Genomic DNA, 13508 nt, shown 5'->3' on the forward strand with positions numbered 1-13508 from the left:
CTGACCCGGCGAACTTCGTACCGCCTTAGCGTAGAGATTTTCTTAATATTTTTTTCCGTAAGAACCATCTTTGGACTTCCACAAACATTTAAAAAAAAGAATTATCGAAATCGGTTCAGCCGTTCACACGTGATGCCGTGACAACGCGAAACGGGTTTCATTTTTATATAAAGGCACTGGGTCTCTATCAGAAGGAACTCTAGGGGTGGAATCTCCATTGGCGTGAGTTAACGGGCAAGGAGATAATATCTTGGATGGTCGACAATCACTTTTCCTACAATTTAACGTTCCACCAAACTCAACACGCTCTCCAGGCTCTCCTAGATAACCTCGCAGCCGCCTGCTCACACTTGACATGACACAACTGAATGACAGTTATCTTTTTCTGCGCATCAGTCGGGTGTTACGTTTAGGAATCACAAACCTTCCGCTCTACAGATTTATACAGATAACATAATATTAAGATTGGTACTATTAATCATCAATAATCATTTGCAGCATCTGAGTCCGGCGCCGACATATATATATATAGATTATCATATAAAATTTAATTCAAGCTTATTCCTGCAGCTATGCTTTTCTCATTTGTTCCAATCAATAAGGTATTAGTATTAATTCTTGATTGTCACCTTATCTACCAAGATAAGAAAGATATTTATAAACGACGACTCACATCGCATATATTACAAACATCAGTATTGTTATTATCTAACGGGTCAAATCTTGAGTGAATGTTTCTAGTTTTAGAATAATTATCTAGAAAAACAACATTAAAATGACCCCAAAAATTTATTTAAATAAATAAAAACCATCTAGTTCACTAATTAAGCATAAAGTGTAGATTCTAGTTCACCGTTTGCTTGTAGCTCTTTAATAATATCTAGTCCACCAACTAGTTCACCTTTTACATATAACTGGGGGTATGTGGGCCAATCTGAGTATTCTTTCAGCCCTTGGCGTACTTCTTCATCAGTAAGAATATCGAAGGTGTCATACTGCACCCTGCAAAACAATGTTTTAATAATAACATTTACAGTATTAATTATAAAGTTTATAATTAGACAAATTATTTAAAGCCAATAATATATTTTATTCCCCTTATACTAATAGTTTCTTCTTTCTCAAGTTTTACTTACCCTGAGCCGTTTAATATTTGAATGAGAGTTCTACTAAATCCACATCGTGGTGCATCCCTTGTGCCCTTCATGAAGACCATGACATTGTGTTTGTTGATGAGTGCTTTCAATCTATCCTCCAATTTCTGTGGTGCTGCCTGAGGGGCTGCTCCTTTGCCAAGGCTGTGTTTTTTAACTTTGGAAGTAATTTGGGCAGCATCAGCTCCATCAATTCTGTCAACTTGTTGTCCGTTCTTGAATAAAATTACAGTCGGTACAGAGTCAACCTGCAAATTAATAAAATTATTACTAACATCAAGTCTCAATAACTTTGATCATTGAAATATGAGTGATATTTTATTACCTTATATTGCAATGAGATTTCAGACAGATTTTCAGCATCACATACAGCGAATTTGCTCCCACTGTTTTGAACTTCAGCCACCTTTGATAGTTCGTTAAGCACCTCTGTTACTTGCCCACACTGGTCGGCCCATGTAGCAGCGAAATGTACTACGGTCAAGGATGGAGACCTACAAAATAATGCATAATTGTTATAACTATGGTTACAAACTTGAAACAATCTCAAAACATACAATGTAATCACTTATTCCTCAGTGAAATAAAATAATCGTATAATGCTTTAATTGTACATAAGTTGATAACCAGTTTCACTGCACTTACTTTGTAAAATTCACAAAATTTTCATTAGAACTTATTGTAGCCACAGACATTTTCAGATGAGAGGTTAGGTTACCTATCGTACGGTTTTTGAAACTTTGTTTTTCACAGTTTTGTATCGTCACAAACGTATTAATAGCTGCTTTTAAATAATTCACACTAATTACGTTTTACAATGGTAATAAATAACAGGAAAGGCAACCTACAAATCACTTTATTGCCCTCTGAATCTGACTGAAATGAATTTTATTTTATAGTGATGTAGATCAACCGATGAACCGATAAAATGATTTATAGTAAAAACTAGCTTTCCGCCCGCGGCTTCGCCCGCGTGGAATTTTGTCTGTCACAGAAAAACTTTATCGCGCGCGTCCCTGTTTCAAAAACCGGGATAAAAACTATCCTATGTTCTTTCCCGGGACTCAAACTATCTCTATGCCAAATTTCATCAAAATCGGTTGCGAGGTTTAAGCGGGAAAGCGTAACAAACAGACAGACAGACAGACAGACAGACAGACAGACAGACAGAGTTACTTTCGCATTTATAATATTAGTTGGGATTAGAAATTTATTAATTTTTAAATTAATCGATAAAAATTTACGTACTCCTCATAGATTTAATCAATTAAAGTTATTGTAGTCATGGATTATTGGTTATTTCACCGAAACAGTTAATTTTCTGTGTCTAGGCAGAAGAACCATTTTTTTTATATCTTTAAGTATACATTTTTATGGGAAAGTTCATCAAAATTTAATTTGTTTTTGCAATTAAAATAGCAGAAACTACAACTAATACCGTAGAAAAACTTAATCAAAAGTCGTTCGTCTAATTTCCTTGTTATCTCCATAACTCAGTCAGCCACACACAGTGACACAGGACGTTAAGGTTACAAATTACATGCAACATTAATAATACGATTTTTTATACATAATTGAGAATGACAATAAGTACCTTGGTGCCATCGATTTTTGAACTTTTGAAATTTAATTTATTCTGAGGTTAGAATCCAATTGATTGTTTTGTGTAAAATGGTGATAATGATTAATTGTGTGAACATCAATTTATATCGATTTCATGCGAACTAGACTTACAAACAACACTATTTTGCAGTATTTTTTTTCATTTTGACAGATGGTCAGGTTACAGATTATACAACGCATTGTCATGCACAGATTATAGATTAAAGTTTGCTGGGTTTAAAATGGTTTATATTTCGATTTTCTAACTGAAACTTACGTAGTAAAACATAATTAAATTATAATCAGCCTGTATGTAGCTCCAGTATTTGCTTTTTCGTTTTAGCTTAGTACATCGGTATTAGCATGAATTATATTTTAACGGTAACGTTATCGATTATTTCAAAAGCAATGACAAATCGGGATTGTCGGGGTCGGGCGGTGTTTTTTGAGGTTAGGAATTGTTTAATTCCTATAACAACTTGCTATTATGCCCATTTTCTTCTAAAAGTAATCTAAAATTTCAATTTTGAGTAAGAATTAAACTTATTTCACGAAAAATGGCTACTGTGTCGATGGCGCCTGCTCCTGGGATGCACCAAATTGATTTGTCGAAGCTAAATCTTCACCAGCTGGGTCAGTTGAAGCAGCAATTGGATCAAGTGAGTTTCTTGTAATAGTGATTCTCAGATCTAGTATGCTTACATACTACATCTTAAGAACGACTTAAGAAGTATAGCTTCTAATCTCTTATTCTTATTTCAGGAATTAAATGTATTTCAAGACTCTCTTCAAACACTAAAAATAGCACAGAGTAAATTTGTGGAATCAGGAGAGAGTGTTGAGAAATTGACACCACAAACCAAGGGCAAGACTGTGCTGGTACCTTTAACTGGATCCATGTATGTCCCTGGAGTAATTACAGACACGGAACATGTTATCATTGACATTGGCACAGGCTATTATGCTCAGAAAGTAAGTATTGGCAGTCTAATATCAATTCTTTTTTTGTTATGCATGACAAGGCAGGTATTTGACTGCAATCACACCTGGTGTTAAGTGAGATGCACTGTTACTACTTCTTATTGTTATAGAGCTATTCTCTTTCAGAAAGAGCATTTTACTTGCTGTTTTAACTTTGAACACTGTTAAAAGATTGCCCTAAAACTATCTCGCATCCCTAATTTATGATTTTGACAAGCAAAATAAACAATGCTGTTTACAGTTTTTTTTTATAAAACCTTACTTCTCTTTTTCAGGATATTGAAGGAGGCAAAGACTATTTCAAAAGGAAAGTCCAGTTTGTAACAGAACAGATGGAAAAGATCCAACAGTTAGGCACAGAAAAGTCAAAGGCCAGGGAAGCTATCTGCATGATGATGGAAATGAAACTGCAGGCGCAAGCGCAGGCCCAGAAGGCAGCTTCATAACACTTGGCTCGCGTCTGTGTTCACAAACTGCTTGCTTTAATACAAATTTACTCCAAGAATGCAAGTATAGGTACAATAGAAGAATATACAACATTTTTACTGAAATCATTTTAAGTTAAATGACTGAAGCATACATTTATACATGAGAGACATAATTCTTTGTCGAAAAATGAATGTGTACCTACGTTATATTCATTCTCAGAATGGACTTAATAGATTTTGTTGTACCAAATGTTACGCATACTTTGATGATACTGTTGTGTTAAATTTATTTATTAATTTTAAAGCTGGGAGCACCCTGCATTCATTGATAATGTTAATTAAAAAGTAAATTCTCATTTTGGAAGATCACAAATTATACTATTAATATTTGTTATGCTTAACTATTATTTTAGTTTCTCTTTAAAATATAAATAAATTAACATTCTTCAATATATTTTTTATTTATGTAGTCAGATGTGTAGAACCCCATTTTTAGTTGAGGAAGACAATTTGATGCAAATTAAGAATCAAATATGAAAAAGGGTGTGTTATTTAGGTTTTCGTTTTTTTATTAAACAAGTAAGTAATACTTTTGGTATGGTAGTTTGAAATCTATTGTAACATTACACATTATATTAGGACCACTATGTTCTTAGGTTTCACTCTGTGCTAGATTGTTTCGGTTTATTGATGTGTAAAGGTTGCTACACACATAAGCGGGCCCGCATTAGTTCTTGTTTGGCTTCAGTGGCCAGTGTTCACGAGCGCTAAGCCGAGCGGCTTTTTACCCGACTGCGCTAGAAGGAGGGTTATGTTTTAACCCGATTAATCATCTATATTCTAAGTCAATAGTATATTCGATTTGAACGTCGGCGCAGTGCCGACCCGCAATGTACAGTCACGGAATGAAAAGGTTCGTCAGTTTTCAAATTGATTCCTTCAACGAATCGCGAGCACATATTACCTTTTGAAACTATGTTACAGAATAATCTCGAGTTAGAGAAAATAATCTTTAACTGTTCGTCAGTAAAGTTCAAAATTATTCAGATCAAAGTTGTTTGACGATTTATTTTGTCAAGAAGATTAATATGATTGATAAACTAAAACCTTCTTGTTGGTTCCACCTGCCATTATTATTTAATTTTCTATTAAATAAAAAAAACTATTGTCAATTGGTCAATGTCATCATTGCATTGCACTGATGGGATAGAAAAATAAACAAGCAAAGATTCCGTGGAGGGTAGTTGAACGGGAAGCATGGTCGATCTGTTTTAATGGTTTCAATTTATTATTTAATGGACTTTAGTGTACAAATTTGGTGTTATTTTGTGTTCTAAAGTGCAGTGAAGTGATAAATTATAAAAAACATTGAAATACTTCGAATTTGAGCGCGCATCGAGTGTCGAGTGGGTTGTCGTATGAGCAACCCGCTTTGGACCCGGTGGCGTCTCGAAACCTGCTTACGGGCATACTTAACTCCACGGAATCCATGAAAAATCAATAGAACTGAAACACCCACGTTCTATTGATAACTATGTCAATATTTTTCACTCGACATTGGCAGAAATAAACCTCCCAGAGAGGTTTGATTGCCACAAATAAAAAAAAAAAAAAAAAACAAGCAAAACCTTATTCGTTAGCAAACGTCATATTTATTTAAATGTTAGCAGCACTGTTTCTTGAACGGTTATGTTGGCAGGTTTGACTCTTACAGTACCTAGTGCAAGCGAAAACCGACACTAAGGTGACGAACCTTTTCATTCCGCGACTGTACACCGGCCACAGTATTAACTCACCATTTCCGTTTTTGCTCTCGCTCTCATCAAATGATTATTCTTTGCGATAGAACGAGACGACATGACCTGCAATGGGCAGTTAACACTGTTGCCGATAGTACGTGCAGAAACCAGTGGAGCGTCGGTAAACACCTAACGTTGTTGACTAACGGCTTACGGGCTTTTTACTACTTTGTTGAACCAGTAAACAGACCTACCTATCTAATACCTACTTGGGTACTCGTAGTTAATCTGACCAGGGAATCGAACCCGGGATTCATCTAATTAAGTAATGCGCATCTATGCCATCGGTATGGTGGCGTTACAATTTTTTCGTGAGATTTCGTGATAGCGATCGATCTTACGAAAAAAGTGTAATCGTGTTATGATAATTAATTAGGTAAGTATGTTTTACTTACCGTAGGGGTGTTTTACTTAGGGCTGATTTTTCAATAGTCAGATATCTTATAACTGACAATGTGCCAAACTTATTCTTCAGTTAAAAGTTATCTGACGATTGAAAAATCGGCACTTAATCGATTATTTAATGTACTCGTATAGGAAGAGGAAAAGAGTAGGAGACAAGAATTTGTGACACCAAATGATTTATTTTTTTAATAGGCCAAAATGATAGCGCTGATATCTACAATATAATGACTTATTATAAACTATATTATTATGTATCTACAATATGTCTTATAGTCACAAAACAATATTAACTAAATAAGGCAACGACTATTCCTTAACTTTGTAAACAATTTCTATATAAGTGTTGTAAATCAAATTGATTTTTTATTCAATTATTTCTTACCATGAACACGTGAAAAGTTGTTGGATACAAGATAGATTTTAATATATTAGTAGGTATAATAAATTTACAATGATATCAGCTTTAAGTATAAAATATAATAGTACATTGAAAGTATTTAAGCTGGAATGAAAGCTATTCTTTTAGGGCAAATAAATAGCTTCGAGACTGTAAATAGACTCAATTTGTATTGTGATAGTTATTGATTAAAGTTATAAAGTTACCAAATACGGATCACCACTCCCATGATTTAAATTCATAACATTTCGAAACTTTTTGTAGTCCTAGTTTAAGATTGTGGATCTTCTATTTACTTTCTAATATTGACTGATATCAGCACCTAAATTTAAGTCGTGTACGTATTCGTAAAAATATTTTAATTGAAATTAATAACTATAATAATATTTACATTTTATTACATTATACCCTAAGTAAGTTAACTGTAACATTTTAAATTAATATCGATACAAAGAGAATACCCAGTTTGCGTTCCATTGCCTTTGGCGGAAACAAACAGTTCAATCGAGCCGTGTCGCCTCAACTCTGCACTTCGAACGTGCGCGAGCGCAGAAGCGTTACGCGAACAGATCACTCGCCTGCTCGGCGAAGTCCTTATCTCAAATGGTGTAGTACTCCGGGGCGAAGTCGTTGGCGAGGTTGCTGAGGAAGTGGAAATCCGAGGAGGAGTTGGAGTTGTCACCGGCGGGGGTGGCGTGCGTGGCCTCGTAAAACTGTTGGAAGGAGCCGTAGCCGTCGCCGCAGTCTCCTGTGCCCCCGTAGGCCTCGCCCGCCGCCCCGGCCGCCGCCGCTCCCGCCGCGTACCCAGCCGCCGCTGCCCCCTGCTGCGACCCATACGCGCTCGCATCATAGTAAGCATTCTTTGCATAATCATTGCCATGAGCGCTCTTCTGAGCCTCACTCCCGTAGTAGTTGTGTCCGTGTTCGTGTTGACCGTCGTGGTAGTGGTAACCGTAGTGGCTGTTCGGGTACCCCATGTGCTCCCCGTAACCTTGCGCCTGCTCGTAGCCGGGATGGCCGTACGCCACTTGATCTTTACTGTAAGCCGGGTAGCCGTAGTTTTGATACATTTCATGAGGGTACGTCTGTCTTGACCCTAGACCGTTAGCCGGCCTCGCAGGCGACCCGTCTTGCTGTCTCGCGTGTGCCTGGCCCCGTGCGTACGCGTGTTGCTCAGGTCCCTGTATGGTAGGGCCGTAACCCTCGTAATTTCTACTACCCTGCGGGTATTGAGCTAGTTTCCCAACGAACTGCTTCGAATCGACACGGAAGTCGGGGTGGGGTACGAATTGACCCGGGGGTGCGTTGCCTCTTATAACATATGGGGGCATAGCGTTCGGCACAGCTTGTGGGTGAGGCGCTCCCGGTGGTGCATTCGGAGGAGAGGGTCGTGGGTAGTGACCGAGAGGACTCGGATGCATGCTGGAAGGCGTCCCAGGCGTCGAAGACGGAGTCAGACTTACTGAAGAAAATTTCGCGCCATCCGGTAACCCTGCTATGGGTCCGAGGCCGTCCTTCGAAGACGATGGCGACACCTTGCATGTGGCGTCTAGAGAAGGTGATCGTTTTCTAGATTCTTGTTTGATCCGCTTAGCCAAATTCCTAGGAGCTGCGGGGATGACAGATGCAGGTGGATGGGCATCCCTCGAGTCATCTTCGGCTAGTTTGTCGAGAGATGAGGAAGAGGCTACACTAGAGGCTCCGTCACTGGCGAAGCTGTTGTTGTTGGTGGCGCTAGGGGTGTTGTTGTTCCTCGTCCTCGAGGCGAGCTCGGGAAGCTCTTCAGCTGGCGAGCAGAGCGCCCCCGGTGGCAGTTCGCAGCCCTGACAGCTCTTCTTACCAGATAAAGGACCATCGTCGTCTAAAAACTTGTCGATCCCTGTTTTTGAACTTTTTCCGCCTTCGGATGTTGTAGAGTCCTTATCGTCACCGTCTTCGCTCTTACTCAGCGTTTGCCTCTTGTGCTTCATGCGCCGGTTTTGGAACCACACCTTCACCTGCAAAAAAGATAAAGGACAATCAGCAAGACGGCTTTAGTCTATTGCGAAAGCAAACTAATCGAAAAATCCATACCTGTCTTTCAGTAAGGTCAAGGGACGCTGCTATTTCTATTCTTCGGGGTCGGCACAGGTACTTGTTGAAATGGAATTCCTTCTCCAATTCTAACAATTGGGTATTTGTGTAGGCGGTCCGGAGTCTTCTAGGCAGGCCATTTTCTGTAACAAGTAGAAATAATTAGTTAATTTCGTACACAGATTACCTAATGGTAGAGTCAAGAAATAGTGAAAGTAGGTACAGATGAGCTTAGTTTGAATAATAAAGTTATGATGGAATAGAATAATGAGTAGGTACTCGTACCTAACCTAACTACCGCGAGATTTGACAATATTGCATTATCATTATAAAAAGTTTTCAAACCTTTCTTACAACCAATACATAATTAAAAAAGGCTATTATGTATGTGTATAACTTTACTTTTAATTTTATAGACCGCTAACTATTCCTGGAAGCTTTCAATAACAGGGCCGAGGCGGTCCGCGGGTGAGCTTTCCTTTAATGTAATAACTTGATCGCATGTCAGAGCACCGCCCTTGACGCCATTGTGTCGAAACGTTGTTCTTTTTATTTTACCACAAAATACGAATTGGAATTCGAAATTCAAATTACAAAAGGGCGGCGAATAATGGGGCGATCGCGTTTGCGTGATGATTCGGCTTCGGTGTGCATTCGCAATGACACTCGCGCGTTTTTCGTGACCCCTATTGTAATGGAATAAAGGTGGTGTTAAGAATGGTGTTGTGGTGGGGTTGGCAGTGGTGGCGCTTGATTGACGTGGCCCGTCGGCTCTCTACGATTGGACAAGAGCAGCTGTCAATCAAACCGCGCGAGCCCTCAGTTCCGCGTGACTGCGTCGGCCTGCCTTCTATGCCCGTTCTACTATTGACCCACAACTACAAGCTATGTAATTGTACAGTCCCCAGACTCTACAATTTAGTTCCAAAAGATGCACTTTACCTACAGTTTGACGTGCTTCTATTATAAAAAATGGAAACTTGAATATGAGACGCAGAATTTCATACTAACATTCAAGCATTCTACATATATGATTTAGTAGAGTTGTTACTGCTATGCAAACAATAAAATATTATCGCGATAACGTTATGTTTTATAGGCATACAAGTATTAGCAATGTAACTAAATTATAAGTTTACTGAACCCTGAATTCGATAGCCTTTGGTCAGCCGAACTGTAAGTTGTCCGGTTGTACGCTGCCTTACACAAATGTTAACCAAATATTATTTTGTACCAGACTGTTGTATTTACCACACGGAGAGTTTCATTAATATTTGGACACTTATGAATAGACATCAATTTAAAAGTGGGGCGACAAATAGTCGCAGACGTAGTCAGTGTCGGCCGGACTACTGATTCGAGAGTCAGTAGTTCAAATCCCATCTTTCGCTGGACTATTGTGACGAACCCATTACACATTAACATTCCCAAACCCACTCCTAGCATAATTATTATATTTAATTAACTTATTATTTTTATTTTAAAAAAATGTGAACTGAACTTTATGTAGAGACTGAGGACTTTCCAGTTTAGGTAATTGTACTTAAATAAAGAAATTGTTACTCTATCCTCCTTATACACCTGAGATGAACCCTGGATTAAAATTACATTTCCTTACTAAATGACAATTTAAACCAGACTTTAACTAGGGTGTAACTTTTATTAATAAGGGGGTAATAGTGTAACAATTATTTTCTGGTTTTTGAATGACTTCTGCTGCTGCCTGTACTTGGATATCCCAAAGATGCAAGTCGGCGGTAAGTTTTTGCCGCAAATTCGCCGCGATTATGCGCGCTGGAGAGCTCTGTATAATGCGCACATTATCGCGAATGTTCGCGTCACTGAGCACGCTGTGCGTTGTTGTAACCTACCTACTGTTTGGAGTAGAATATGAAGTAGGTATAGGTGTTGAAATAGGGATGTGGACAATACCAGTCAAAGGAACATTTTGATAACTAAGACCTGCGACTTGCAGTTTAAATTGGTGATATTTGATACTTATGCGTTAAAATCATGCTTAAAATTAAAGAATCACAGTTGAGTTTATTGTATTTTAGGTACTTGTGAAAAAAGCAAACATTGATGAGCTTTTAAGCACAGCTCAGTTTCGACGAAAATATTTCCTTTAAAAGCACCTAAAATGCAAATCAAGAATTTATTGTTCTTTGTTTAAATGACAGTAACAATAATTAGATTATTAGAAAAATAAAGCTTGCCCAACAACGAATGCAGAAAGAACATTCAAGAAAACATGCGTGAATCGTTCTACCTAAACGACCTCCAATAAAGAAATAGCGTCATAAACAATCTGAAGTTTAAATCCCCTGTTAACATCTAAACATGATGTAGGTAACAAATGATTGCCGAGTTATGTCCGCTCTACCCTCGGACCCAAGATTTACTGCGGATTAGGGTCACTTGCAGCTCCAGTCGAGAGTCACCTTGTCCGCACATAATTTGATGATATCACAGCCCCCATTTGTTTTATTCAATTGAGATGCTGTCGGTTTAATAGCCAACGTTTTTTGGTGTGCCCATAATTTTAATTTACATTGTAAGTTCGTTGAGTTTTTATTGGCATCATCAAGTAAGTAACTGCGTTAAAGAACAGCGCATATTATTTTATGAAATACATATAATTTATAAGTAACACAAGGCGCACATAATTAGCAATTTAAAATAAGCAGTGAAATGTTGGTTTTATTTAGGTTAGAAATTCAGAATATCATCTGTCTCTAGATTCCCTAGGGTTGATTGATTTCTCATGGTTTCGGTTTGACTTTTGTTTATTACGAAACGACTTATGACCTTTACCGATCACGAGATCCAAAGTTTCCCAGAGAAAATCAATCCTACAACACTACGGATTACCAGGACACAATGTAAAGCCTTCGTAATACAACTAATTCGTCGACAACACAAGTGGTAAACAATTTGCGGAGGATACGTACGAGCCCTTCGGGCAACTTTAAATAATTAATCAAGAGCCTGTAAAGGATTAATGTGGTGGCCAGTTGGCGGTCGGATGCCATTAGAGAACGTTCGATGCCCCCCGACTAAATGCCGCGGTCGCATTACCGACCGGAGAGGCATATGGCATGCGAGGGCGTTTGTTAACCGTCAACCGCCAACTCCATTTACCGACAAAACAAGAAAATGCCAGTAAATCCTAAGCAGGGTAATATCTAAGAAAGAGATATCCAGACAGTCTTTTGTCTGAAATCGGGTCTCATCTCAGATTCACTCACGAAAGTCGCGAACCGCATGTATGAAATGTCTACTCAGATAACATTACGAGCAACATTCCCAGCGAGGATAACTTTTACAATAAACCTAGTGCGGAGCGGCACGTGGCACATGACTGCGGCTTGATAAAGCACCAAACATTTATTTTGAATGTTGCTGCAACGGAAAAGTTACCGAAGGGTGAGAGTTTTCCCTGAAAAATATTACGTTATGAGGTGTGAAAGGCATAAATGTAAAAATTCAATATTTCAACGACGAAAAAGAGTAAATTTTTCCGCAATTTTTCGCGGGTAACAATGTCGTTTGGGGCGCTCTACAAGCTATTGGGTACATGCGATTACACGTGGAATTGTTTCGAATTCAAAATTAAATTAATAACAAAAAGTCTTATTCAAGAGTTTAATTTTCGTACTGTCAAAACAAATCACAGCGCGTTGTTTATCAATTTGCAGTGGAGTGTTCAGTAGTGAGCCATCGATCATGTTGCGGCGGATTTGTATTTTTCCGATTAGCTGTATCAGGGGTCTGTTTGACATTGTCGCATCAATTATAAGCGCGGATTACCGGCAGACAGATCTAAGACGGTTCAATTTCGTTTCGGAGCGGAGATACAGCGGGGGTGGCGTATCAGGAAGTGACTTGAGATCGCCTTATCGGGGCTTGATGAAGGCCTGATGTTCCCATTATGCATCGGATCTTCCTTGACGGTTTAACATGTCGAAAATAATGTTGCGAATTTCAGCGTGTTTTTTTTCACGGTTTCGATAAAGTCAGATGTGGGTATTGTCAGATGGTTCGAGTTGATTAATGGTAAAGGAGACGAACTGTTTTTCCTAAAATTTAGTTTAGTTTTCCACAAATATGAAAGAAAATTGAGTAGAGAGGTAGATAGTCTGCATGCATGCATATTCGTTAATATTATTCTAACATACGGAACAGCTCACTTGCAGTTTTATTTACATTACCGCATCAAAATCAAGGGTCTAGTATACGTGTAACCGTCTGTATTTAATTAATGGCGAAGTTGCGTACCGTCTCCCGTGGAAAACGTAGTCGTCCCCAAATCCATTTGGCTGATACAAGTTATTAAAACTTGTCGCGCGTCCCGACGCGAGTTGCGGCACTTTGACAGCCGCTCCCGGGGGCCCCCGTTCGATTTCGTCAACGAAATTTCATTAATCCCGCATTAAAAAGTTCCGTTTTCCTAATCGTTTTGCGACGTTATGTTTCCACGAAATCAATATTTTGTTAGTTCATTCCAAAGTTTACCATTACGTTGATAGATTCAGTTGAAAATTGGATTCGAATGGAATCGGACGATTACAGTAATTGCTTCATCATTAGGGTGTTTGGAATTGTGTGGCACCTATGAAGTTGGTAGTGTAAATATGTACGAACTATTAAACCTCAGTTTTATTATTAG

General features: G+C 38.5%; 3 protein-coding genes across 3 annotated transcripts in view; 1 reads left to right on the forward strand and 2 right to left on the reverse strand.

Moving 5' to 3' along the window:
- Positions 1 to 770: 770 nt before the first annotated feature.
- Grx3 (Glutaredoxin 3) lies at positions 771 to 2150 on the reverse strand. Its single transcript, XM_028314904.1, has 4 exons — positions 1800 to 2150; positions 1480 to 1648; positions 1137 to 1402; positions 771 to 1002 (listed from the first exon to the last, which is right to left on the reverse strand). Exons 1-4 carry the CDS (start codon positions 1847 to 1849, stop codon positions 825 to 827), a joined length of 663 nt encoding a protein of 220 aa, XP_028170705.1. The 5' UTR covers positions 1850 to 2150; the 3' UTR covers positions 771 to 824.
- Positions 2151 to 3179: 1029 nt separating this feature from the next.
- On the forward strand, positions 3180 to 4498 carry Pfdn5 (prefoldin 5). Its single transcript, XM_028314798.1, has 3 exons — positions 3180 to 3415; positions 3519 to 3728; positions 4013 to 4498. The coding sequence occupies exons 1-3, from the start codon at positions 3314 to 3316 to the stop codon at positions 4181 to 4183; spliced, it is 483 nt and encodes a 160-aa protein (XP_028170599.1). The 5' UTR covers positions 3180 to 3313; the 3' UTR covers positions 4184 to 4498.
- Positions 4499 to 6502: 2004 nt separating this feature from the next.
- Positions 6503 to 13508, reverse strand: part of pb (homeobox proposcipedia) — a 58143-nt gene continuing 51137 nt past the window's right edge. Inside the window, exons 3-4 of the mRNA XM_028314885.1 lie at positions 8840 to 8982; positions 6503 to 8763 (exon numbers count right to left, since the gene is read on the reverse strand). Coding sequence (XP_028170686.1) covers positions 7366 to 8763; positions 8840 to 8982 — 1541 coding nt within the window. The 3' untranslated portion in view covers positions 6503 to 7365. The remainder of the gene's footprint in view (positions 8764 to 8839; positions 8983 to 13508) is intronic.

The sequence above is a fragment of the Ostrinia furnacalis genome, unplaced genomic scaffold (assembly GCF_004193835.3).
Source record: "Ostrinia furnacalis isolate ACB-3 unplaced genomic scaffold, ASM419383v2 OfSCF4915, whole genome shotgun sequence".
Lineage (NCBI taxonomy): Eukaryota > Metazoa > Arthropoda > Insecta > Lepidoptera > Crambidae > Ostrinia > Ostrinia furnacalis.